Here is a 27,927-nt window from a genome sequence, read left to right as displayed (position 1 = left end):
AAATTAATCATGTATGGGACAAAGATTTTGTGTACTGGATGTTGTTTTTCAAGGCCGTGACAGTTGTATGCTATCTGAAGGGTTATCCTTAATGGCACACTTCTGTTCTGGCAAAAGATTATATGATTTGAATAATTCTCTCAATACAAAAAGAAAAAAAAAAAAACATTTTATTGAAAATTTCTAAGAGAACACAAGAAATGGGAGCTAAAGCAGGAACCTGGCAAAGAATGGGTGCAGAATTTTAGTTTTTTAACAGTTACAATTCAAGAAAAAAAAATAAGGCTACATAAATCCATATGAAACACTATAGCACATAAAAACTATAAGACAAGAAAATGGTACTTCTTGCAATCAATTGAAAAAAAAAACTACTTCAAGAGCTGCATCCTGTTCTCACATCCTTCATGGTGTAACTTTTGTTCTGGAAATGATTTCATTCACGAAACTGTTGTTCTTTGCCAACACATCAGCTCTCAGCTGCTTCAGCTTGGTTTTGATGTCTTCTTCTGACATATCTGTCAGGGGCAATGCTTTCACTTGACAGAGAAAATCCTGAATGATCTTTTCGCCTTCCTAAAACAGAGTGAGGGGAAGGATGGGAAAAAGAAAACAGAAAGAATTGTTACGCTGCAAGCAGGATATTTCCAAATTACACCAAAAATACAAAGTCCTGTTCAGCATCAGGAGCTTTTCACAGACAAAACCACATTATTTTTGCGCTTGCTATTATGTATAATTCAGTTATACTGTTTTGGGGAGTTCTTTCCCCATTCTGTCCATGAGCAAAAACTACGAGTTGATTGACAGAGACTAATTTTAACACTGAGAGCTCCTATACATGTTTCACATTTAATTCCATCATGTAACCACATCAGGAAAAGATTGCTAGAGCAGTCATTGCTTGGGAGAGGCCATGTTACTTTTTGGATGAACTGTAAATCCGAATCAACATTTCCATATGCAAAAAGATAGAGCAAACTGTTACCAAGCAACTGGAGAGTGGCTGTCACCACTGAGAAGAGATGCTAATTAAGCTTCATGCATATGCTTTTATACAAATAGGCAAAGTACAACTTCTAAACAGTTTGATTAGTGAGAACAAACATGTCAATGGACAGTGTTCAGGATTCCTGTATCAGAAACAATTTGGGCAGAACACAGATTTCTGCTTGGTCCTCTGTGTTTTCTACGGTAATACAAAGCATTTGTACTTTGATTTTAATATTTAGAACTGAGGCAGAATGCTTTCAGTGCAGAAGTCTCCAAAGCACTTGGAAATATAATAGCACGGCTGTCTCCTTGAACATGATGTGAACAAAGGCAGACAAATTGCGAGGAAAAGAAAGACCTCTAACGCTATGTGCCTCCACAGTTTATGATCTATTATTTACTATCAAATACATTATGAACTGTCAAAGAATAAAACATGACACTGTATTTGTCAGAGCATTTGCCACACCTGTTTAATTTATAATCAGTTTAAAATCATGCAGCCAGATCCAACTGAACTGGAAAACACTTCACTGTGATACCTCGCAAGTTGGAATATTGGTCACAGTGCTGCTGATGCAGTTGGAGGGAACTTCCTAACACCTGCTGGCAGGACAAACCAGAGATCATTGGCCAGCAACATAAGATTCTTACTGAGCCAAGAACACATGTGTGGACCACCAGAACTGAAAATAAAGGAGCAGCCTCTGCCTAAAGCAAAGTGTTTTCAAATGTACAAAGTGCTTACAGAAGATCAGCACTTCAAGGCTTCCACATAATGGAGTGTTACCAAGGCTGCAATTGTTCTATAAAAATGATAAACGAGTTACAAGGCTGCCAAGTTCTCAGGCCAGAACTGAGATCTCTTACCAGATTCTATATGCTTCTGTTAGGAAAGGCACAGACAGCCTATCAGGAAAAGGCAAAGCAAGTAGTTGGACAGCATGTGCTTTGGGGAAATCTGAGTCCTAAAGCTATTTTCCTCAGGCTACCCCATGTATACAAATGGGAAAAAAATGCTGTTAGTAAACCTCTCTTTCTCTGTAGCATTTCTTGGCTGCTGGCTCTCCTTCAGATTCATTGGGCCTGCCAATGTCTTGAAACTCCTCCAGCTCCAGTGCTTTCTCTCTTGCCCTTTCTATCACATGTTTTGGGAAAGCTGCCAACTCTGCTACATGTATTCCAAAACTCTGGTCACAAACACCTGGGCGGAGAGAAAAACAACCTGTGAAGAATTCTCAAGAAACAACTGGCCTACACAGAGATTATACAAACCAATATGTAATAATTTTTTGTTCTGAAGGAGCACGTGTGTGATGTGTGGTTTGGTTTTCACAGTACTCTTTGCATTTCATTTCTGGGCTATATATGATATGATAACAGATTAAGAATATGCTCTCATTAAACTAAGATCTCTTAGAGCAGTAACTGCAGAGCTACAGAAGTCCTTTGAGGAGAAAGGGAAAACGCTCTCCAGGCAGAACAAATTTCCCTTTAGCACATGAATGAAAGTGAACAATATTTTTTTTCATTAAAGTGCTTCTGCACAATGTGTGGAAAATAATCATCTGCACCATTTATAAAAAGATACAAGAAGTGCATTGAGACACATATATAAAGATGCTCTGGTGCTTTCTCAATCCTCCTCCTCCTCCTCTGCGTCAGCACCACACAGCTTCCCAGCTTCCAGGAAGAGTTTAATTATATCAAAACCTTTCATCTCTAAGTTTACACTTACTTCAATTAATACCCCGTTCATCAGACTGGGTTGAGAAGGAAAGTTTTCACACTTGCTCACAATATGTCAATTATACACGGTTACATAAAACCATTTTCACTTCAGTATCAAAAGCCATTCTTTTATATCACCATCGTTTTCACTGGCCACCCACAAATATTCCTCTATCCTTTTAGTTCTGGTCTCCAGCAAAAAGTTATAATAAATTAATTACACATTTTAAATGACAACTAATCACCTGCTAAATGCTGGGTAACTGAAGAAAAGGCAAAGAAAACAACAGTACTTAGGCCTTTTCTGCTTCACTAACTGTACTCACTCAGGTTTGTTTTGCTTTGTTTTTTTAAAGAAAATTACTATTTTTAAGCAGACATTTGTTCTCTTGATTTTGCTTTAACAACACACATCTGCACAGACAGAGTTAGCTCCAGTTTCTGCTGATAAAACCCTGGAACTGAGGCTTGGAGGACTGTACCCAGTTTTTCTGTCACACATGAAGAATGAAAAGCAGAAGGAAAATACTCATTTCCTTATCGTGCACTTTGGGTTTAGTTTTAGACATTGCAAATCAAATAAAAGCTGTTGTTTGTTTCAAAACACAACTGCATGCGAGCTGCCTCCTCTTACATCACTGCTCCAAAGTAATCCTTCCAAAAAAGAAAAAGCACAAAACTGAAATCGGAACCTTATACAAAAGGCAATTTGTATATCCAAATTATAATATACAATTATAATATACAAATACAATTCAGACCACGTATTTGAGATGAAGATTTCATAACATCACATTTGATCTGATAGAGGTTTTAGTAGATACTGCACTCAATAGCACATCCAAAAAATTGGACTAATGAAAAAAACCAACAAAACAACACTTCAAGCTCAAAGAAGAGACGTGAAGGACTAAAAGTGGGAGAACTGTTCAAAGCAAAATATGAAACATGGCTTCTAGAAGGGGTGAATGAATATAGGTCAAAAAAAAAGGAGGAGAGGACTGAAGAGCCAGGGCCACCAACTCAGACTGACCAGGAACAAAGTTTGTACATTGCCTAGAAAACTGCATGTACAGAAAGGAGAACAGAGGCCATTTAAGATCTCAAGAGAGAGCCCACAAGGGAAAGAAAAGAAGACAGCTGCAAGATCTGAGATTCTCTGCTGAGCTCTAAGACAGCAGCACTTCTGCTTGTTCTTTTATTGCTCTTGCTCAGAGCAACCTCTTAGCTTTAGAGAACAGTGTCTGAAAGCTAATTGCAAGACTGCAACCAGAGGTGAATGTAAAATTAGCAGCAGTTCCACGAGTAATCGAAGGGCATCTATTATTCCATGGATTCAAAAGCAGAAGCAAGCTACTTGTTATTTTATTATAATGTCATTTCCTAAAAACTAAAGCATGCAACTTTTCTAATACCAAACTACTGCACAAACTGAGCAATGACTTTCTTCAGTAACTCTAATAATAATTAAAAAAACATTATTGAAAAAAAGCCAGCAGAGAAAAGCTGTATTCATTTCCTTTGAAAAAAAGAAAACATTCAAGGAGGATAAGTCCTTTCTGTAAATTTACAAAAAATAACTCAATTCCAAAAGGAATCTAGGAAAACAGAAAAGAACATTTTGGAGCCCTTCTTTCTGCCCTTGAAAAAGAGCAACTACAAAAGCATTCATTTGAGTGTGAGAAATAACACAGAACTCTTAACAGGTAACCATCACCATCACCAGCTGTGTTCAAAGATGGCACAGAGCCCCTGCCATTCACTTTACCTTATTATCTATATTATTATAAAGAGCACGTCGGCACGTCCACTATAAAACCTAAGCTTGGAGTACTGCACATGAAATAACTTTTCGTGTTCCTTTCCACTAATGTTTCTGCCTCCCTCTTTCAGGGAGGAATGAAGTCACCATTGTCGCCGTTGGTAGTCTTACCTGCCTTGACACGATACAGCATTGTCAGTGTGTCGTCACTGGTGAGAGCAGTAACATGTAGGTTATTTACTGTTGGAACTTGATCAGCAAGAGCTGTCAATTCATGAAAGTGTGTAGCAAACATACAGAAAGCACAAATTTTGCTCGCAATGTATTCTGAAATAGCCCACGCCAAGCCAAAGCCATCGTAGGTCGAAGTTCCTCTTCCCAGCTCATCAATAATTATCAAAGAGTTTTCAGATGCTGTCCTAAAACAGAAAAGAATTAAGTTTGGGCAAAGCATAAACTCTGGATACTGGATTACCACAAATCATACTGTAGAGCACAACATCAGGCACAAGACAACAACAGTTTACATGAACATCATATGAAAAAAGTACACGTAGTGTCACAAATTATTCCTAGTTAGAGCCTCTTTGGCCCACCTAGACTTTGGCCTCCTGGTAGCAGCTGCGTCTGAAGGCTGAAATAAATAGTAGGCTACTTCAAGAACTTGCAGCCCTACGGTAAAGGACTTGAGGTCTCAGATCCTAAAAGAAAATCTTAAGATGCTAAAAGAAAATGCTAAGATGTAACATTCTCAGAACGCATCCTTTCCAATCAACACCAACCAAATGAAAGAAGTGCAGGACTTACCTAAGGATGGAAGCAGTTTCCAACATTTCAGCCATGAAAGTAGACACACCTTTCAGCTGACTGTCTCCAGCTCCTACACGAGCCAGGATACAATCCACAATGGTTATTTCTGCAGAGTCGCAGGGTACAAAGCACCCAATTTGGGCCATAAGAACAATGACGCCTGTCTGTCGGATGTATGTTGACTTTCCACCCATGTTAGGGCCTACAGAAGAAATTTTGCAAAGGAATTTAAAACCAGTATCTTTTACCATTCAACACTCCTTTTAAAGGAAAGCAGGCTATTGAAAAAAAACAAAAACAAAAACCAACACATAAACTTACTCTTTTGTTGGGAGACAAAAGACTTGTCTAACAGGTGCAGCTAGGAGGGCTACTACTACTAAGGGTTACTGTTTTGACAGGCATTCCTTTCTTTTCTTTCTTTTTTTTTTTTAAGAGAAGGGAAGAATGAAAGGTTTCATAAGTTTTGTAAGTTTTCAGAAGTGTAAGCAGTCATCTAAAATGCACGTCCATACCTAAAACTAACAAGCTTTCATTGAAAAAGTCACCAGTATTGCTGCTTAAGAACAAAAATAATTTGCTTTTACTTCAAACAACAAACACTACTTGTCTGCAAAAATGAAGCAGTTTACTTAACAGACTGGGTTCAAGCTTTCTGGTGACTTAAATTACAATCTAAAGGGATTCTGAATCATCAAAAACATACATTTTGCAATTAGAACTTAACTGAAGCACAAATGAAATAAAAAGTGCTTTCCAAACAAACTGATAATTAAAACCAATTTTACGCTTTTGCAACCAGAAAAACAAGAGTGCTGCCATGCATTTATTCAGATTCTTAGTTTTTCTTTTTGATCGTTTTAGAAGTGTTCATTAATCATTCTCTAATTTCAGATCTTTGCTACTCAGAATGTGTTAAGCATATCTGAATGGAAATTAAAATTCAATTAAATGTATAAACACTAAAAAGGTTTTCCTGTAGAGTAAAATTCTCTTAATTTCACCAGAGATTAGGAGGAGAAAAAAAAAAAGTATGGTCATTAAAACATGCTTGGCATTTTAAATTGATGAGCACGGAACAAAGAAAACATTATCAAAGTGGGTGTTTAAAATCTTGCCTACAGCAGATGCCTACATGATGACTACAGTACAACTGATGCCTCATGGAATTTTCCAATTCACTTCAGTAGGGTTAGGCTCTCCAGCTCCTGAGGCTGTCTGGCTTGCGAAGGGACAGTCAGTAAAACAAAGAATACATGTAGTAAGGATGAGTTTTCTTACTTCCTGATATCCCAGCAGCCTCCCTCTTCTTCCCAAATAACTATTTCTAAATTAGTGACCAACTTCTCAAATAGTGCACACCATAATTACAGTCATAACAACTCACTCCATGACTGGTAGTTTGGAAGATATCTTTATGTCCGTAAGCAGGAGGAATAGGACAAGAACTTTGTGGACAGATGGACAGATACACACACACACACACACACACACATATATATATATATATAAGCAATGCTCACTCTTCATTATGTAGAATCATTGAATCTCCCAAACTGAAGGACCCGTAAGGATCATCAGCACCAACTCTTTGCTCCGCCCAAATATCAGACCATAGAACACATTCTTCCCAGTTAAATCTCAGCCCATGTAGAGACACATGAATAAGCTGCTCACTGCTCCCACTTTCTTGATTAGAGAAATTATTCTAACATACCTTTCCCCCCTCCCTTCCCTTTTGTTTCAAAAGGCATCATTATTGGAAATACTTGAAACGTTTAAAACCTAAGTATTAAGCGAAAAAAAGTAACATTTACCAGTAATAATGTGGAACATCTGCTTGCCCTTCTCAAATGTAACATCATTGGGGATGAAGGCCACCTCATCTTGCACTTCGATGCAAGGGTGCCTGGCACCTTTCAGCACAATCCTTCCTTGTCCCTTTTCCAGAATGACAGGACGAACATACGGCACTGGGGCTGCATTTGACACGTGAGCAAAACTGACAATTGCATCTAACTGTGCTATTACATCATTCATGGTCTGGATTGGCTCTGCATAACCTGTTTTTGATTACAGAGAGACAAATTCAACACAGTTAGAAATGTGAAAGAGGTGATGGACAGGGAGCTATAGAGGTGAAACATCTCACATCTGCAATAGGAATGCGTATATAGGAAGAGATGAGTATTGACCTGCAGAAAGAATCCTATCTGTAGGAAATGCATTCACTATTCCAACATTATTTCTTGAACTTGGCTAGGTATAGATCATACAGAAGACTTCCAGTCACTTTCATTCAAGAATTACAAATCAATCCAGTCTTTTTAATTAGTCTGTCTTCACAGGAGGAAAAATGTGTTTTTTTCCCAAGACTTATACACTTGCAAGTCTGTTACTGCACATCACAAACCTTAAGCAGCAGCAAAATACTTTTTCTCAAACATACTTGGTATTTGCAGATGATGTACTGTGGCTACTCCTACTATATAATACTCAATTTCCACATATTATATGTATACACACAAACTTAACTTTCCCACCCACAAGCACCACTTGAAAATCACCAAGACACACACACTAAAAAAAGTCTTTTGCAGTATACTGGCAAGTTCCCTAAAAGGTCAAAGATTTCCAGTGTAACTTACAATGAAATACAATGAAATTTTCTTGCATTCTCTTAAAAAGTGCTTTCCTATCTATAATACGTTTGGCCTTTGCTTCATATTAATTAGTGCTTTCACTTTCCACTTCTCCTTTCAAAGACCTAAGACCTGTTCTGCTGGATCTTGTGCCGCTGGGAGACATAGTATTTACAGAATCCTCCTGACTGACATTCCCTGGTGTGTCTTCTCCTTTTGGAAAAGGATGGCAAAGAATACCCTACAGGTAGGCAATCTTAGAACAAAATACAGGAAAACTAAGGAAAACAATAGTTGTTTATTGTGCCATATAATCAATGATTAATTTGTTCTTCTGTGGCATAATATTCTTTCTTCACCATCCTTCACAGCCCTGAGGTCCCTCAGTTCCTTTGTTTTTTTTACCCATTCTGCCTCCTACTGTTAGAGTGGGGATGCCTACAGTCAGGGAGGGAAGAGGATGATAGATGTGGCCTCTATGGACATATTTGTGTCCCTGTTATGAGAAAAGCATTTGCATGTGCCGCATCACTGCTTATCTGTATCAATTCCAGGGAAAGTTCTGACCATAAGACAACGTATTTCACACTTTCAACAACAGACTAAAGGCCCCAAACAAATTTTTCACATTCTTTAGGGAAGGTTAAAGTCCTTCTCTGCAGAAGGGCTTACAGAGTGACAGCAGTGCTGCTCCTCCCAGCATTCCAGACTGCCACGCATATCAACAACAACATATTCACCTGAAGCGATGTTAATAATTTCCTTAACAATTGCATCTTGAGCCTCTTCGTACTCTTCTCTGTTCTTTATGTAATCCTCATTGATGGCACTCAGCTTGCTGTGAACAAAACGGCAACATTTAGAGGTTGTCATGTCCTCTGCTCTCTGGCCACCTCCCAACAAACTCACTTCTCTAATGGTAACTCCAGCAGTAACTGCTACACCTGAAGTCACAGTTTCATTGTCTGTCTGAGACAGACCATGTATTAATTGCTGCTGTTTTAACCACTCCATACAGGAAGCAGATATAGACAAACTTGTCTCCAGTCTGAAGTCCATCTGGTGGTTGATTAGTAGCAGCATTTTTGGGGGTTGACACTATGCCTCGATTTACACCCTGGATGACGGAACTGAACACACTTTCAAATGCATTCTCAGCAGTGCTGTGAGAACCACGTTAAGATCAGCCGCCGCTACACTGTGGGACAGGGCTGCCTTTCCTTGGGTTAGACCAGAGAAGAAGGTGGACAAGAATTTCAAAACACAGGCAAATACAAAGTCCTGCATGTGGGATGAATAACTTCATGTCAGAGAACAGACCAAGTATGGTCCAGATGCCTACAAAACAGCTTTACATAAAAGAGCTGGAGATACAGGGAAGGAAGCGTGCTTTTTCAATTTGGAAAGGAGAGGCATCAAATTCTTCTTGCAGGTGGAGAGAAAAAGAATGATACTAAACACTCAAATCACAACGTAAATTCTCATTACATGTGATAAGGAGGCATTAAGCACTGAAGCTCATGTCCCTTCAGGCTATGAAAGATGCTTGAAGAACAGACAAATGGACGCAACATTGAGCCACCTCATTTAACTGCGAGATTGAATCTAGCTTCAAAGGTGACTCTGTTCTAATAGAGGGAATGGACCAGCTAAACTCAAGAGATCCTCTTAAGTTTTGTAGCTTCATAGAATAGAATGACAGAACATCCTGAATTGAAGGGAACCACAATGATCAGTGAGTCCAACCCTGGGCTCCACACAGCACCATCCAAACCCTATGACTGAGAGTGCTGTCCAAACTCTCCCTGAGCTTATAGAACCTCAGGCCACAAGTCCAATACTTAAGACCAACAGAGATTACAGCAAAATTTGGAAAAGATAATTACCAACAAAACTGCTGCATGTCATATTTGGTGATAAACACAAATAGCTCTTCTCTTATTTCAGCTTGTAAAAGCGTCTGTATAAACACTCACACTGAATGCAATTACACGGGTAGGTGCAGCTAAAACAGATAAATTAGCCAAAGTCAGATGAACAAAAATAGCTAACAGTTGGCAAAGAAAATGAGGAATGCAGGCATGTGCTTTTAACAGACACTGCATGACTTCTCCTCAGTCTTGCTCAGTGTATCAATCTGTGAGCCAACCGAAAAGGTGAAAATTCAGCCACTCAAGGTGTACAAGAAACTGCTTAGTGGAAAAGCTAGAGAGGAATAACTGCTTCTTTTGCAACAGGCTCAAAAGATTACCAGTATTACCTCATACCTGTTTGTAAATTTCACACCATTCTTCTGTGTATCAGTTATCTTGTACTTTGAATTGTTCCTGAGAACCTTTTCCTCCTTGCAAGTAATTCGAAAGTGGTGTCCAAACTGTGAATTTGACTCCAGTTTGATACTTTTACCAGCTTCCAAACCTTTTAGAGGAAAAGACAAAACAACAGATACTATTATCAAAATCCTTTTGGTTGTGCTGTTTCTGCTCAATAATCCCAGTTCACAGCCTCTCTAACATGCTCTTCAGTACACTTGTTCTGGTTCTGTACATACATGAGAAATACCTACACCTAATAGAATTTTACTGTCTCCTTCCCTGCTCTTACCTTTGCCCTCAAACTGCATATGGAAATGAGATGCACCATTACTGTACTGCTACATATTCCCCAGAAAAATGAAAACCATTCACAGCATGCTGCAAGGACATTCTGCTTGCTGTTGTAAACACAGCGTGTACAGCCTTGTGATTCTTTCATTAACACATACTATTGCTGGTGGGATTTCTCATCCTTACACAGCCTTGCCTTTCCTTCTTTATATCTAGGTATCATGTTTAAATACATAAATTAAGCCCAGAAAACCCTGGGCTTAATTAAGAATGAGATGAGCTGCACGCAGTATACTGCAACATCGAAATATTCTGTAATACTATCCTAAAAAAAAGCCAAGTCGTAGCCCTGCAATATCTCAGTTGCCATTAGACAACACTGTAACAATGAAAGTCACTCCAAACTAAGGAAAATGATAAATAGAACAACAGAAACATCCCCCACCTAGTTACTCTAAGCCAGTTTTCATCACTTGGTCTCAAAATAATTAAATAAGGAGGTAAGAAATAAAGGTACTTCCATCCCCTACCAAGCTCTTTGGCTGCACTCTTTAATAAGGTCTGCATGTTTTCTTCCAGCTCATTCATCTTCTCTCGCAATTCTGTCAGGTTGGGATCAAAAGAAGCCTTTACAAGGAACTCATGATTCTCCACCTAGGGGGAAAAACGAAAAAACAATTTGTTCAAGTGAGGTGGTAATAAAAGGAATAATCTCCTTCACTGCCTACCTTCTCTGTGCATTTCACTCAGCCTGCTATTTTGGTTGTGGTTTTGCTGCGTGCCAACATACTGCAGTGATGTTCTCCAGCTGCTTAACCAGATACGTGGCCTCCACACATTTATGTGATTTTAGAGATCCCTCTGAATCCTGCAGACGTTGTGAAAGCAGCACAAACAAATTCATTCCCTGTTACGGCCCTGTTGATAGATCTGTTACTCCTATTGCCTTCATATCTCTGCAAAAAGAACAGCTATGAATATTTATGACAACGTACAGCAGAACATTCCTGCTTTTATAGGGCAGATCCTGGTTCTGAAACAGAAAGGATAGGCTGAAAATGCCAAGAATGCCAAGCCTTGTCATGACAGGTCAGACTAATAACCCAGAACTGATGACAGTCTGATACCTGGATATGTTCATTATGTGAAATAAGTAAATCTTGGTTCCAAGTGCTTCTCAATTTAACGAGGTGATAGTAAATGATTTGCAGACTCCGGTGCTATGTTGAGCTAGCTAATTAATTTGAAAAGCAAGTCCTTCTGTGAAAGGCCGTGCTCTTAGAGCTAAAATCAAAATGCTGCCTAACGAAAGCAATAACAAATTCTGAAGTTGTCCCAACTTGAGGTGAAGGTTGGAGCAGATCATTTTTCACAGCCCCTCATGGATCTAAGAAATACAGGAATGGAAGTGACTGTTTCTCAACTTTACATTTTTTTAAACAGCTAGGTAAATGAATAACCACATCCCACACTTTCTGAACTCCGATGTTTCTTTTTATATTAGAATGCTTACCCTGAATAGATTCCTGGCATAATGTAGTTGCTATGACAACCTGTCCTTCAATCACACTCAGAACAGAGCTCAGCGTTTTGTATGAATACCCAAACATCTAAGAGAAACTGAAAGCCAAACGTTCAAGTTTGAAGATTCCTACGCAGAAGGTTCCCTCTTCTCAAAACCAATGTTGGTTTACCTGTAGCCATTTCAATTGATCCCAGTATCTCGAAGGAAAAACAACCACAAATTCAACAACAGGTCCTAGGGGCCTTGGTTAAAAATAACTGACTCTCTAACCTATGTAGAAGAACGACAAAATATTATTTAAGCTAAAGTTGAAAAGAAATGTGAAGAGCTGGGTGAATGCTGAAACAACTGCTTGTTTTAAAGAATACAGAGTTCCATCAACAGATGGTCTGTAACTAGTAGATAGCTATAAATGTCTTCATTAGCATACATGATCAATTACAGCCACGCGTCAGTCGAGCAGCCTTAAAGAGTATAAAACACAGGTGATGAACACAGCACAAAGAAAGAAAAAAGTGTTCTTTCGCTTGAAAAAAATGCACGTTCAAAATTTTTTAAGGTCGGTGTAGTTTTCCAAAGTGCAACAAATTGCTGTCCCGACCCTTGGCACGCCGTCAGGTAGAGCTCATCTCTCTGCAGTCAGCACACATTGACATTGATGACAATCCTAAAAGCCCCCCAGGTTTTCCAAAATGACTGAAGCATCTCGTCAGCAACAAACATGAAGCAGGTGTCTGAGCAAGCAGATGAAATAGCAACACTAGAAAAATGAGTGCGTTTTGAGTGCATCGCTGCAATTCTCCAACAAAGATGATAAACTGCACCAAAAACTTTGGCACTGTTTCACTTTCAGTAACCAGACTGCCAAAAACAAAAAGTGTTCAGTCCTATACAACAACAAACCATTCATCTGTACCTATCCCTTCTTTCTGGTACAGATTAATGCTCCTTTCTTTGGCCAGTTTTCCTCTGGAACAGAAACCAGTTTTGCTTGCAGAATGAGTCCTATCTGCAGTAATGTTTTATAAGTGCAGATGAGAGGCTAAATTAATTTCAGTGGCTTTTTCTCTATCAAGAAACTTCTTTACACTGCAAAGTAAACTTCATCTTTGTATCGAGGTCAGTCATTTTCCAAACAAACTGTTAGTTATGAAGACTCTCTCACCACACAAAAGCATGTCTCCTGAACTCGACAAAGCAGAGAAATATGTAAGAAGCTCTGGCTACATCCTAGATTTGAGACATCACAGTAACACTGAAATTATGAGGGAAAAAAAGCAAAAAAGTGGCAAAGTAACTTCCCCACTTGTAATATTGATGAGGTTTCTGAAAACAAGTTCCAGCATCTATGTAACCGAAGCACTTTTTCATTGGCCACACAGTTAGGATATTCCACTGTAAAGATTAATGACTCCTCACACATGCCATGACTAATCTAACAGTAACAACTTCCACAGACGATCAATTAATTTACTGAGTGTGGAGCAGATTGAGAAGTTCAGTAAGAAATTTTAATAGCAAAGTAAACCTGTTCATCCATGCCAGCTCATACCTTATCCATATCCAATGTTGTTTCTATCATCTCCAGAAATTTTGAGAAGTCGGAGTGGATGTCATTAAGAGGTGTTATAAACACTGCCAATAACAACATCTGGTGAGCTCCTGTTAAGAACACAGAAAATTATTCACAATATTTCACAACTTCACCAGAATTCATGTACCCAAGATAAACAGCACAACTATAGAGCTGAATGTTTTTTATTTTAAACTTAAGACATTTCTACAGTCAGCTAGGCAGCAAAAAGAAATATGGAAATCAACACTGTTCTACCAAGGGAAAATAAAAAAAAAGCAAAATGACTTAAATTTGTCATTTTCATTGGACAAAAAATATATACAAATTATAAAAAGAACATGGTGCAAAAGAGAAACTAAAATGGAGTATAGCTTTACTGAAAGTGGATTGTGCCTGTGTACCACGAAGTCTGTCTGTCTTTGAGACAAAAAGAAACCCACAGACCTCATCTGGACTCCTCAATAGTGTGTTACACAAGATGCTAAAATACAAGATTCATGATTATACAGAGATTAAAAGGCAGATAAAGAGGACACCCATGACTTGCAAAAGATGAATGAGTTGGAAAGATATTAGCAGTACTGTTCCTCCAGGGCTTGTACAGGCATTAATCTTTTGAAGATGTGAGCATTAATGATATTAACATACAAACAAAAGAAAGTTGCTTATGAAATTCACTAATATATGCAGCGTGCAAGATAACAGAGGAAACTGGAGAAAATAAATCAAAAACATAAGTAAACGTCCTTGAAAATGGAGCTAGCAGAAACAAAGCAAAGTTTACTAGTAAGTTTCAGTGTAGTTACAGACAAAAAAGTGCTCTGAGTAAGGAAATAATCCACTGGAAATGGTAAGGAATGTAGAACAACGGTACAACAGTCAAGGAATGACCAGCACTACAGTGCATAATAAAAAAACAGGTATTTCCCAAAGTAATGAGGAGGTATTCATAAGATACTGTATATAACACGGTAAAAGTCCACCCAGAACACAGCACACAAATCCTGTATCCTGCATATTTGCAGGCTTGAAATTGAGTGTCAGTCTGAAATGAGAAGGAAGGTGCTTTGGCAGTTCTTAAAGATAGACGTCTAAGTACCTAGATTTTATGCCCAGCAATCTGAGTAATGAGAACTGCTTCCTTTTGCCAGCAACAGCAAAATGATTTGATGACTCAGTGTCCTTTCCTGTCTTATGCAGGTTTCTTATGTCTAAAAAATAAAAAATGGCCTTCACTCAGTACCCCACTCCTCAGCTTTCATCATCCATTAAAACAAACATCTCAACAAAGCAATGCTTCGTGCTGGGTGAAAGGCAATCATTGCTAATCACTGCGTGGTGCAGCTGCAGATGTATAGCTGCAATAACAGTACGACATTCCACCTATTTCAAATTATTTTAGATATACTAGTGATGAATGCCCTACTTAGGCAGACTGATTCTGTATAATGTGTAGAAGAACAGGAACCTCTTGCAGTCTTGGAATTTATGCATACAGTGAGCTTAGTGGTCTCTCAAAGCTTTTGTTTTCATACCTCAGTGTTAAGACAAAGAAACTCTACTGATCCAAGTGACACCTAACAGAAAGAGATGAAGACAGGAAGAGAGCATTTTGAAATGTTGATGATGGAAATCCAAGTGCCACACCAAGGCACAACCAAGCAGTCTGTACGAAAAAGCCAAAGGGAGAACACGACTAAGCCAACTCAGTGCAGCACGGCCCTTGTATCAAAATATGTACAAAGATTTTTATATATTTTATTTATCTATCAGTTCTTCCACAGTTTTAAGATTTTAACTGCTTTTGGAAGAAACAGGCAGTATCCAAAAAATACACTTAGTTCCTGATGAGTTTTTTAGAAGAGTCATTATCTGAAGTCAGAAACTTACAGTACAGAAAAGTGCCAGGTACTGGATAACCTCACTCAGTGTCTGCTCAAATAGAGTAAGGGAGTATTTGTAACCATACCACTTCAAAAATTCTTAATCTTTAGGGTTTCAGTGCTTGATTTACACAAAGGGATTGTCAACTTAGTGGCCTTCTATAAAAATATGAATTCTAGTAGGCTAGGACAGCTGTTGCTGTATTGAAGCACATTCCTCTTACGCTGATACCATCTTATCTTGCATCTTCTTGGTAACATCCAGAAAAGAAAATAGTAACCTTTGTATTTTGTAGGGTTGTCTGTCATAGCATTAAGCTTCCGACCACTGAAGATCATTAGAAAGCCTGCCACGTTATTCTCGATGGCAGGAAAACTTCACTACTTCAAAAAACAAAATGCTCTTCAAATGACACCACTGAAGCTTAAACAACACAAAAAATATTGTAGTTACAACTGTCAACGGTTTACATATTTGAGAATTGTGTCTTCAAAAAAAAAAAACCAACCATCGTATTGTATGAAGAGTTATCTTAACTGTAAGACATGTTAGACATGAGGAAGAACTTTTTCTCTCAGAGTGGTCAGGCACTGGAATGGCTGCCCAGGGAGGTGGTGGAGTCGCCGTCCCTGGCAGTGCTCAAGAGGCGTCTGGATGAGGAGCTGTGAGATCTGGTTTAGTGCTTGTGGTGGCAATGGTGATGGGAGGATTGGACTAGATGATCTTATAGGTCGTTTCCAACCTTGTGATTCTATGATTCAGTGATTCTATGATACACAAACATGCATGTGATAGTGCGTACTTAGATATCTTAGATACTTAGAGATAAGCCACTGCCAAAGACTACAGCACCCAGCACTCAACAGTCTGTTTTGTTTTTAGGTACCTGACTGGTATTTTCCAGCACAGTTCCAATTTAAATGCCTTAAGCTTTACTCCTGCAATAGAAGCATACGGGATAAAACGTAACCATTGGAAATCTATACACTATTCCTTGGCAGTCTCAATGCGTTATAAAACACTGAAAACAGGGAGTAGCATTACCTTCATATTTTTCTAGTGCTTGGACAACATTAGGCAGTTGGTTAATAGCTTGATACATTCGGTAACAGTCCTGTAAGGTTGCTGCTTGTCTCTGAAACCTCTTTGCTAGCCGGTTAAGATCTGGGAAGCGGCGTAGAAGGTCTTCTTGAAGGCCCTGGCGCAGTTCAGTATCTGCCACAAAGGCTTCAACCAAATTCAACCTAATTAAGATTTAATGAGATGTAAGGGTGAGCGTGACGTGGTATGCAATTCTTTTACATCTGCCATTACAACAGCAACGGTTATAAGGAAGTTTCGGTCTCAGCAAGGATACTCACACTGTATCACGCTCTGTGAATTTTACAGCTGGGCATCTGATGAACAGCACTGAAGTGAAACCATTTCAAACTGCCAACATCTGTTCAGTAGGTATTTCAAAGCTCAGAATCTACTTGGAAATTAATCTCCCCTTGCATCATAAAAGTCAATGATCAAAATCTTACTCACTGCTCTATCCAACCACTTGGCCTGTATTTTGCTTTTCACGAGCTCACCTTTTTTGCCTTTTTTTTCAGTTGTGCTTTTTTACATCATACACAAACAAACCTCTTTCATCCCACAATTCTCAGCTTGTTCAACAGCCTCTTGCAAAAGAACTTGTGAAAGGCATTTTAACTACCTAATTTATTCATATTTTTTGCCTTTGTCCACTACAATGACAGGTTCAAAGAGTTCAGATCTGCATGACACAATTTTCCTCTACCAAACTATGCTAATTAGACTAACATCTCATGACCTTCCTAGCACTGTTCTATTTTTCCCTCCTGTATTTGCCAGCCATACGCGTAAGGTTGACAGGTTCATGTTCATTTTGCAGAACAGGTTCCCATAAAGTAGGAATACATACAAGGCTGCTGAAGAGCTATGTTAACGTAACACAAGCCACATCTAATGCTCACAAGTAATAAAGATATCAAGGGGAAGGGCTTTTTTGTAATACAAAGTTTATGGCTAAGTAAACAAAGAAAACATGGGAAGAAATCAAAGCAAAATGAAATCCCTGTTTCAAGACAGTTAGCTGTTCAAATGTGCAAATTCAAAATCTCAGGTGATATAAATCAAAACCAACACCAGTAGTACATACAGGAACAAGAACACTTCTAGGACTGCTCCAAAAAAGGACTGGATGGTTTTTATCAGTTTTTGATACTTGGATCCATGCATGAATCCATAAGATATCACTACTGCAGAGCAATAATTCAAAATCCCAAGTTCTGCCAGATGCTTTCATGGGAAATAACTGAATTAACACAAGGAAGAAAATATGTTAATAATGAAATCAAATGAGCAATGCACTATTTCATGGGAGAAGCTCAGCTATTACTTTTAAAGAACATCTTGAAGGTTTAACTCCTCGTCCCCAGCCACAGAACAGTAGAGCCTTCTAAAGAGCTCACACCCTCCACCTGCTGAAGTCTTCCTATGACTGCAGAATAAGATCAGCTTTCCTGTTTAAGCGTTCAAGCTAACTATAGTCACTTTTATCAGAGAAATGCCACTTAGAAAAGAAGGATATTAAGGATATTCGTGGACGTACTGAAAGAATCCAGCAGAGGGCCACCAAGACCATCAGGGACCAAGGAGAACCTCTCCTGTGAGGAGAATCTGAGAAAGCTGAGGCTGTTCAGCCTGGAGGAGGCTGGGGAGGAACCATCCACATCTATAAAACATGAGGAAAAGGTACAAAGATTACAGAGCCAGGCTCTGCTCAGCTGCACCCTGTGCCAGGGCAAGAAGCAATGGGCACAAACTGGAACACAAGAGGTTCTGTCTAAGCATCAGGATTGTGCTCGGGGGGTGACTGAGTATAGGAACAGATACACAGAGGTGCTGAAGAGTCTTCATCCTTGGAGATGTTCTAATGCAGGTCCTGGGCAACCTGCTTTGCCTGAGCAGGGGGTTGGACCAGATGACCTCCAGAGGTCATTTTCAATCGAGGTCGTTCTACAATTCCTTAATCAAACACAGATTTCAAGCAAAATGTAATTACTGCAGTAATTATCATCTACCTTCTTTCGACAGGTTGAGAGCAAAATAATAGTATGACAGCAACACAATCACTTTTCCCTAAAGAAGAAATAAAAATAGCAGTTTGATTATTTCTTGCACAAAGATCTGAAAACTGATTTGACATTTTTAACCAAGTTTCAGTTTAGTTTTGATTTCACTTGAGCCCCAAAAATCAGATGCAAGAGAAAGTGACTAAAAGCTTAATCCTTGTATTTACTATGCACCAAGCAATGGCTGTCAGGATGGAGTGAGAGAGCTGAAAGTACCAACAGAGAGATACTGAGACAACCAATGCCACCTAAGAGATACAGATTTATGGTACTGATTGCTGATCCTTGACCTAGAAGACAAATGATACCAACAACATGAAGAATACAAACAGCTTTTATGCCCTCCTTCAGCTCAAATAGCAATGCAGTCTTTCCCATATGTGAAGGTGTCATGAAAGAAATCTTTGTTTTTATTTACATCCTCATATTCTCTTCAGACAAGAAAACTAAAAGTAAATTTCTAGCAGTGGAAGAATCTAAACTTTGTATTTGCTTTCAAATGCTTCAGATTTTGATGGAAATTTGTTCCTGAAGAAGTGACATGCCTGACATGTGCTCGACTTGCAGAGCTTTTAAGTTTCTAGGCAGTACTCACTGTCAACCTGTTTTAGAAGCAAAAATAAATGAAAAGACAGGCAGTCTAAAAGTAGTTTTGAAAGTAGTAACCATAGTTGAAGGAAATAGCATTAAAGAAGTGCTGAGAGCTTCAAGTTACAAACATTTTACTTGTGAACTCATAGGCTGTGACTTACACAATGACACAATGATGTTTTTCTAACATTCTAGAGGCTTACTGGAAAGCCAGTGCCATTTACATTATCACTAAATGACAGCTTCTTTCATGCAAAACATTTATTGCACCATGACATGCATGACAAAAATCAAATCACACTCCTGTCTTACAGTTAGCTCAGGTTCAACCTGTGTTCCAGAACTGTCTCTGCAGGCACTAAAGGCACTCCCAATGTTTAGTTAAAGTGTGTTTTAATTAAGTTGTTTAGACAAACCTCCAAGCTGGCCACATTCTCCCCTCCCTTAGCAAGGATGCAGGCCACTAATTGAACTGCCTGAAATCAGTTTGCTGCTCTAGACAAGTACTGACCTGCACTTGCAAAAGTAGTGAAGGTCCTTTCAAAGATAACCAAAATGACTGTAGCAACACAGACTGCCTGCAGTACTTTGCAGGAGCAGCTGTAGGTTAACAAAGAACGCAAAAATAGTGAAAACCTATCACAGACCAACTGATGTGGGAAGGGAATTCAGGGCCTGTAGTCCCAGTTCTCACTCAAAATGGGGCTGATATCAGTTGAATGGAATCCTACATTTGTGCTATGTGCAAAAAGATATGTTTCATTTTTCTGAATGAAACGATGTTCACATTCAGCATATTCTTTTCCCTCAAGATTGAACAGAAAGAATGCTACTTAACGTTCTCCCACATATCTCAAACTTTCCAGTATCTAAAAAATAAACAAAACATACTGAAGTTGCTTTCTGTACTTCACTACAATCATTACCCAATAAATCCTATTCAGAATGTGATCTGCACTTTCTGTCTCTGAAGCTACCTTTTAATTTCAGAGATATGCTGACTCCAAGAAGAGACAGGAGGCACCATCTGAACAGCCATCTGAAGTCGCTGCATGGTGAAAGCAAGGCTGGACTGTGCATACCTGGGAAACCAGCCAGACACAGGCAGAACACCATGATTTTCAAGACAGACAAGAACCAGAACCCTCTATTCTCTTTGCTCTGGCTAGAAGCTGTTTGAGGAGGTAAACATTATGTTATCTAAAACATATGCACTACATACATTAGTTTGTGATGTTACCATATCCTGTGTTGATGGTTAATATGGATTAGTGACATAACATCCAGTTCTACTTATCCACAAATACCCTAACACATTGCAAGTTAAAAACTACTGAAAGTTAATCCATTTAGCTCCAAAAGATGACTTGCACCATCTACAGGTCTTAGCAGGGGGTTACAAGAGTCTGACTCCGAAGGTTTTGGAATTAACTGCCAGACATCCAACTCTGGATAACCAAAACAACAGGCTTACTCCAATAAAAAGTCATCTAACATCAGTCAAATCTATGTGGTTTAGACTAGTTGGATGAGAGGTGTGCATCAGTGTTAAGTGGAGTGCTTTAACACATCCAAGCTAAGAAATAATCAGGAACCCATCTAGATGACAAAAGAACCACTGTTTTTCTATCTGGACCAAAACTCAGGGTGTTTTCTTCTCAAACTATCTATATGCTCTAAATTATAGCATGTTGAAATTCTGAATTCTTAAATTCAGAAATAGAAAACCGCCCTGTAACCACAAATCTCTCAAAAGGTGTTTGAACTTGTAAATTCCTCTTATCAGTTCCACTAATGGTTTGTCTTATTATGTTTGTTCCTTATGTTTAAATAAGTGCAGCCCTACACACTCTGAACAGCATTAAGATTGGGAGGGTAGTACATCAGCAGCTTTTGAGCAAAATGCACTGCTTTTATCTGCAGGCATTCAGACTGTGGCACAGCAATGCTGCTGAGTGAAGTGAAAGGTATGACTGTGTGTCCATAAGCACAACAGACTAAAACTAACTACATTTCATGAAGCACAAGCCAGCTGATTTGGTGGCTAGATGAGGTACAGGAGGCTATCAATGAACTCTTTCAAACTCAATAATGGAATCCACCTTTGCAAGCTTCACTGATAGCTTAATGCTACTGAAGTGCTCCCTTCCTCCTTTAAATGCAGCTTTTGCTAAATACAACCAACATTAACCATACAGAAGTCACATTTTCTGTCTACTGCCTCAACTTCATAAACAAAACATCATCTTTCTTCCAGACTTGCAGGACTTTTGGCACACAATAATGATCAAACAAAACTGTCAGAAAAGTTTAGATTTCCAACATTTACTTTGTTACAAGAAAACCACAAATGGGAGTAACTCACTTCAAAATCTTAAAATCAAGTTAACTGTATAATTAATGTTGGCATGGATTTTAGGATCCGAAACTGACAGAAGTAGAACATCCTGGGCATGTAATCAAGAAGTAATGATGAAAGCTTACTAATGCATGCAAAATTAAGATACAGCATTCGTTAAACCTGGGGACAAATACTTCCCAGGCTAGAAACATTTTAAAACATGTTTGGATCAAGTCACTAGGCATCATTCTGCAAATTACTTGAAAACACACATGAAAATATAAAATTATACAAATCTAGAAAGAAGACTACTCCTTGTGTAGCTTCTTTAAACATTTGTGTGTCCAAGCTGAAATTTCTTTTGTGGCGTTACTGATCCATGTTAAAGCCCAACAACATAGCCAGAAATACCTGCACTGCCTTATCTGAAACACAAGACTGACAACGTATCGAAGTTAAATTCAGTTTTCTGGTTTATTCTGCTTTTTAAAGAAACAAACGGACTTCAAAACGCACTAACTTACCACTTACTTGAGCTGTACAATGTTTGTGTTTAGGTGATAGAGGACAGCTATATTTAAATATATACTTATATATGAGCTGTTTTGTAGGCTTTCTTTGTGTGGAGAATAACACGAAATGAGCATATACGCTCTGGGGGAGTAAGATGTTTGTAGTTTCCCTTCCTGAAGGACTGAGAACGATCCGTTCTATCTCAGCAGTGAGTTGTCAAATGCTGAAAAGCTTCGTACTGACTGATGCTGCTCTCTGCTGGTAGGGCTGACATGGGTGACAGGCAGCAGTGTGAAACAGCAAGGAAGATGAAGACCATATGTGGGCCACAGTATCCGCAGAAGATACGGTAAGAGTGCCTTGTTTCATACTAAGGGATTTGGCTTCTAGAAATACAGAGAGATCACTACTGCTTAATTTCTTTTTTCATCGGTAAACTGGAAATGGCATCAAGATACAGTGTGAAGTTAAAAAGCAGCACCTTAGCCTATAGCATGAGTCATCTGACCATATTATACTTCCTGCCTAAAAGGTTGTAATTGTAAATGATCTAACAGTCAGTAAGCATCTCATTGAGCAGGCTTTCTGTTCTGTTGAACTACAATAGAGTATAGCGCACAAAAACTCCAGCCACCATTTCTAAAAGTGAAAAACTGATTTCTTGGTTATAGTATTTTGCTTAAGGAAAAGGGACCTTCTATAAAACAGTTACAACTTGCATAAAGTCCAGCAAACGTGACAATTTTACCTTTCTTCAATTCTATTCTTGTCCATAAGCGGCTGTTTGATCCACTGATTAACCAGTCTTTGTCCTTGAGGGGTTCTGCATTTGTTTAGTAAACCAGCCAGAGACTGTGTATTATTAGCATTTTCCACAGAACTCTGGAAAGGAAAAGAAAAAGTTAAGTTTACTGACACCCACTGACTGGCAGTCCAGTTCACTGCTTAAAAACAAATCCATCTTTTCTGTATGAGACCCAGCACCATCAAAGAAGGCGCTGCATTAAGGCACCTGCACTGCTTCCTGGAACATACCTACTCATTGGGTAGCATATTCTTTGAACAGGAGAAGTGGAAACATATCTAGATACTTGCTAGTTTGCCCTTTGTAAGGTGAAAAAACAAGGATCCCATCCATTAAATAAAAAAAAAAGCAGAATAAGACTATTCAGACTACAGCTTACCATAGTTTAGTACTGCTTTTGGCTTAATGTTAATTGCACTCAAGAGAGCCTTATGGTCATTTTTCTAGGATTTCTGCTTGGTTGTTTTGCACAAACAGTTGGGAAGCAAAAAAATTGTGTTTAACACTGACAAATAACAAATGACCTTGTTTCAACTCACAACTCTGAAATTAAAACCTCAGTCACTTTCTATGCCAGAATGCCTGCAATTAAAACAGTGTGTAGGGAGTTAACCAGCAACAGATCTGGATGTCTGTAAATAGCTGGAACATAGAACTAGCACTACAAGAGGACATTCAGCAAGAGGGTATATTGATGGTTTAACTTCCAGATAATTTAGAGTGTATTTTATTCATACCTTCAGTGTTCTGGACAGAATAGTGTATGAAAAACTCCTGAATCCAAGAAAGCACCACAAATAACCTACCCCAGCACATACAGTTTTGTACAATCAACTGCATCTGCTGCATCATCAGAACTTCACCTACATACTTCACACATTCAGACTTCTCCAAAAATGGCATGACTGTAGAAATTATTTTTGAGTTCCCTGTCCTACCACACAACTACTGAACTCAACTCTTCCTCCATCCCCCAAACCTGCTCCTGCCACTGACTACAACCAAGGAAAGCTAATGCCCTCTCTCCACTGCCTAGCCAACTCCTCAGCAGCTGCAAGCAGGTTATCTCCAAGGCACTTCCCATTCTGCATTCTACACCTTCCTGCCACTCTTATGATCCTCTCTTCTGCATTCAAAGGCAAACAAGGGAACAAAACTGAACAAAGAGTGTTAACAGTTGCGAACTGTTTAAAACATACAAAACATGAGAGTAACTGAAAACAAAGCTAAAAAAGCAGAAGCTGATGTTATCAGAATGTGGGAAGCTGTGACTGTTTATCAAGCAGCTAAACAAGTATATTGCAAAACACAGATCAATCCAAGCATGCATTTCTTACCTGGAACAGGTTGAGTGCTTGGACAGCTGCATTGTCTAGAACCATATACTGACTAAGATCAAAAGTAGTCAGTTCGAATTGTCCAAAGTTAGAGTCATCTGACAGCAACTCCAAAAACTTGATAACGGCTGACAAAGACGAAACAGCAACCTGAAGATTAAAAAAAAAACAAAGAAAAAAAAGAAAGAAAAGAAAAACACTGACCACCACATATTCTAGTTAGAAATATTCCTGAACCGTGGAGCATTTGATAATAAAGAAAATTACTAGAAATAGTCAAGCAAAGTCTCTGAGCTACGACAATTTCAACAGGGTTACAGGAGATTCATCACTTTTTTCTAGGGCACTACAGCTTCTTTCTAGGTAGGTGTAAGAAGAACAAACGAGGTACTTGCTTAATCTGATAAACAAAGATGTGAAGAGCACGCCACGCCAACTTGCCAAAGCTCTTATCAGGACATTTCTGGCCCAGGAACAGAAACAAGTTATAGCAGATAGATATCATGTATCATTTGAGGACATGGTTTCATGGTTACAGACAGACAGAGCAAGGATCTGATCTGGCTCACTGTAAGACCTTACACATGTTAATGCCAGCACAAAAGACAGTGAGTGTGATTACTGACTTGTTTGGTTATAAAGACTTCCAACAATTTTAAGCTGTTATGAAATCACACATTAGGGTAGAATAACTCAGAGGATGCCCATTGCAAAGGTATAATGAAAGGTGTTTTAAAATAAATTTAAATATGTTTCCTCTTAAGTAAATTAACTGTTTGTAGTTGACTTAAGAGAACAAACATGCTCAGCTGATATTCAGGCACTACATATCATATCATATCATATCATATCATATCATATCATATCATATCATATCATATCATAGAATGGCTTGGGTTGGAAGGGGACCTCAAGGACCATCAAGCTCCAACCTCCCCACTGCAGGCAGGGCCACCAACCTCCACATTTAATACTAGACCAGGCTGCCCAGAGCCCCACCCAACCTGGCCTTGAACACCTCCAGGGACAGGGCAACACACATCATATAACTGAGCTGTCAGATGATGTAAATCACAATAGCATTAGCATAAACAGCACTCTGTTTCCAAATATGAGTTTTCCCATTATGCAAAATAATCAAAGGATTATATTTCAGCCCTTAGGTAGATTGATTATGAATAGGAAGCACTTCTTGTTAGCAATCAATTTGTTTACCAGAGTTTACTACTTGAAAGTGATACATGATATCTCACATTCTTCCAGGACTCCTGGACACAAAGACTCATGCAGAGCAGAACTGCTAAGGGCTTCAGCAAGAATGCAGTTTAACACAATGCATACCCTCAGAGGTATGGGAATCCAGCACACAACAGGGTCAGGAAGGGTAGAGATCATCTTACAACAGGTGCACACACCACTCTGCTTCTAAAAAAACAGGGGCACATCAAACAGTGCTCTGGGCTCACCTGCTTTTCCATCTCTGGCAATGCTGCACTGTTCATTTGTTCTCCTTTTCTGGATTTTAACAAGCGATTGAGATCCTGAACAATATCCTTTGTCGTGAAATCTGCCTTCTTTCTGTCTGTAATCAGGATTCCTCCTCTCTGAATGACCTGTTTGCCATAAATACAGTCACCAATTAATTTCAGTTTTCATTGGACAGCTGCTCATCACCTAGAAGCACACCCTGAGAGAACTGCTGCCCTTACCTGCCGCAGTTTTCCCATCTCTCCTGCAGTGTCTCCTCCTGGCAGCACACACTCCTTAGGTCCTAGCTGAACCAGCAGGGCTTCAAGGTTTGAGAACTGATCGTTATCTGGGAACTCACAGACGCTCAGTTTTCTCAGCGTAGTGTCCACATACCCTACTCCTATTACTCTTTGTCCATCAGCAGAAGACAGCTTCACCCCCACAACCCCGATGGCCATTGACATATCATTGTTGGCAAAGAGAACTTCCTCAAACTGGGCAAGATTTCCCGGAGAACCCTACATGCAGGAGAAATTTAGTTTTAAAAAGGTGTCAACACAGGATACACTTGTTAAAACCGAACAAAACAAAGAAGAATTGGCAAGAACAGACCATTAATACAAAACACAGCTTTTTAAACCATTTAAACATCATCTATAGAAAGTGAACTACCTCAGGCTTCTTCAGACCTGCAGCCTATGGCAAGGACACAGGATGAGCTCCTCCAGCAGCTGAAAGCACGTCAACATACAACCAACTGCTCTACTTACCATCATACCACCAGAGGCAGTCACTGAAACTCCAAACTGAGGGATGCAGGAGTCATTTCTTTATCCCCTTCCCTCTTACCATCATACAGAAAGGTAGAAATTGTACCTTGTATGCTAAATACCAGTCGTTCTCTTTGACAGATTTACTCCCTGCTTTATTCTTGTAAACTTCCACTCTGTAATGACGAACCAACAGCAAATCTCTCACAAAAGATTCAAAGTTCATTTTACTGAGCACAACACTCTCCAGTTTCTGATTTCCTATGGAAAGAAAAGAAGAGGGAGGGGAAGGGGGACTTGTAAGATGCTTGAATGCATTCATCATGTTTGTTCTCTGTAATTGACTCCCCCCAAGTTAGAATTTACAGCCTTCAGAACTGATGTTTGTCTGATACTGAAGATAACATAAAACCCTTGAAACGACACAAACCCGAAACGTTTCATTATTCACATTAGACATGAAGAAAGCTTTCAATCAGAGACACCAGATAATGCTGTTGTGGAATGTTTTGAAACCAAAGCTTGAAGGACCCAGGCTTCCATCTCTGAACTGAGCAGCACTGAACATAACGCAGAAATGGGGCCCATACACGTTTCCTGGTCTGGGAGGTATTCCAAACCCCAGCCTTGACACTGTCACACTTTCTAAGATCTTCACAGCTTTCTTCTTATGCAGCAGCCCATCACTCACGCCAAGAAGCGCAAAGCATATTCCAGTGCCATTCTCTTTCTATTGCCACTGCATAAAAAAAGTTTCACTCATCACGAACCGGTTCCAATCAAGTTTATTAAGTATAAGCTCTGCAATATTAAGCTACTTGAGATGAGTGATAACAGCAAGGTTTGCCTCTTCTGACAAAGTCTTACATCTGATGTCTGCAAGCTCTACCTCTGCATACCAAAAGATTAACAAAAAGGAGCAAGAGGCAGATCGAGAAAATCTTGAGCAATGCATAATTAGACGTTATACCCTGCTGCAGTCCATCGTGAGTCAATCACGTACGAACAGGCGATTCGCACACGTGAACGTCACCATTGCAACCCAACGAACCACCCGCACTCGAGCAGTACAGAAACACAGAACCACAGAGGTTGGAAAAGACCCCCGGGATCTGCAGCCCGCAGCACAACGCCGCTCCTTCCTCCCGCCGCGCCCCACGAGCCGCCCGCCGCCCCAGCTCCGCACGCACCTGGCGCGCCCGCTAGCTGCCGGATGACGGCCCGCGTACGGAACAGCTCGCGGGCGGCCAGCCGCGCGTCCGCGCCATGGACCGAGTAGTAGTCGCCGCGCTCGAAGAAGCGCACGGTGGTGTCCGGTTTCTCGAGCAGGGAGAGCACAGCGCGCACGAAGCCCGCCTCGGCCCCCGCGCCCTCCGGCCACACCGCTTCCCGCGGCGCCTCGGCCGCCATGCTGCCGCCTCCCGCCAT

At 39.6% G+C, this 27,927-nt stretch overlaps 1 protein-coding gene across 1 annotated transcript; it reads right to left on the bottom strand.

The window, feature by feature from the left end:
• Positions 1-153: 153 nt before the first annotated feature.
• On the bottom strand, positions 154-27,927 carry MSH2 (mutS homolog 2). The gene is made up of 16 exons (XM_042814843.1): positions 27,690-27,927; positions 26,606-26,760; positions 25,969-26,247; positions 25,726-25,872; positions 24,260-24,409; positions 22,866-22,999; positions 16,574-16,773; positions 13,622-13,731; positions 11,075-11,198; positions 10,206-10,356; positions 8,679-8,776; positions 7,114-7,359; positions 5,294-5,498; positions 4,658-4,905; positions 2,025-2,197; positions 154-576 (listed from the first exon to the last, which is right to left on the bottom strand). The coding sequence occupies exons 1-16, from the start codon at positions 27,925-27,927 to the stop codon at positions 406-408; spliced, it is 2,829 nt and encodes a 942-aa protein (XP_042670777.1). The 3' UTR covers positions 154-405.

Source organism: Centrocercus urophasianus, unplaced genomic scaffold (assembly GCF_019232065.1).
Source record: "Centrocercus urophasianus isolate 14NV4802_14NV808 unplaced genomic scaffold, USGS_Curo_1.0 seq_10, whole genome shotgun sequence".
NCBI classification, from domain to species: Eukaryota; Metazoa; Chordata; class Aves; order Galliformes; family Phasianidae; genus Centrocercus; species Centrocercus urophasianus.
Note: the sequence above shows the minus strand (reverse complement) of the source record. Positions and strands in the feature narration are given on the sequence as shown.

Excerpts from the sequence above, each read along its gene's own strand:
- MSH2 (XM_042814843.1), bottom strand. The coding sequence starts at position 27,927 with ATGGCGGGAGGCGGCAGCATGGCGGCCGAGGCGCCGCGGGAAGCGGTG. Across the intron at positions 26,761-27,689 it reads GCAGCTAGCGGGCGCGCCAG|GAAATCAGAAACTGGAGAGT; the intron begins GTGCGTGCGGAG and ends TTCTTTCCATAG. Across the intron at positions 577-2,024 it reads AATGCTACAGAGAAAGAGAG|GAAGGCGAAAAGATCATTCA; the intron begins GTTTACTAACAG and ends ACTCTGTTTTAG.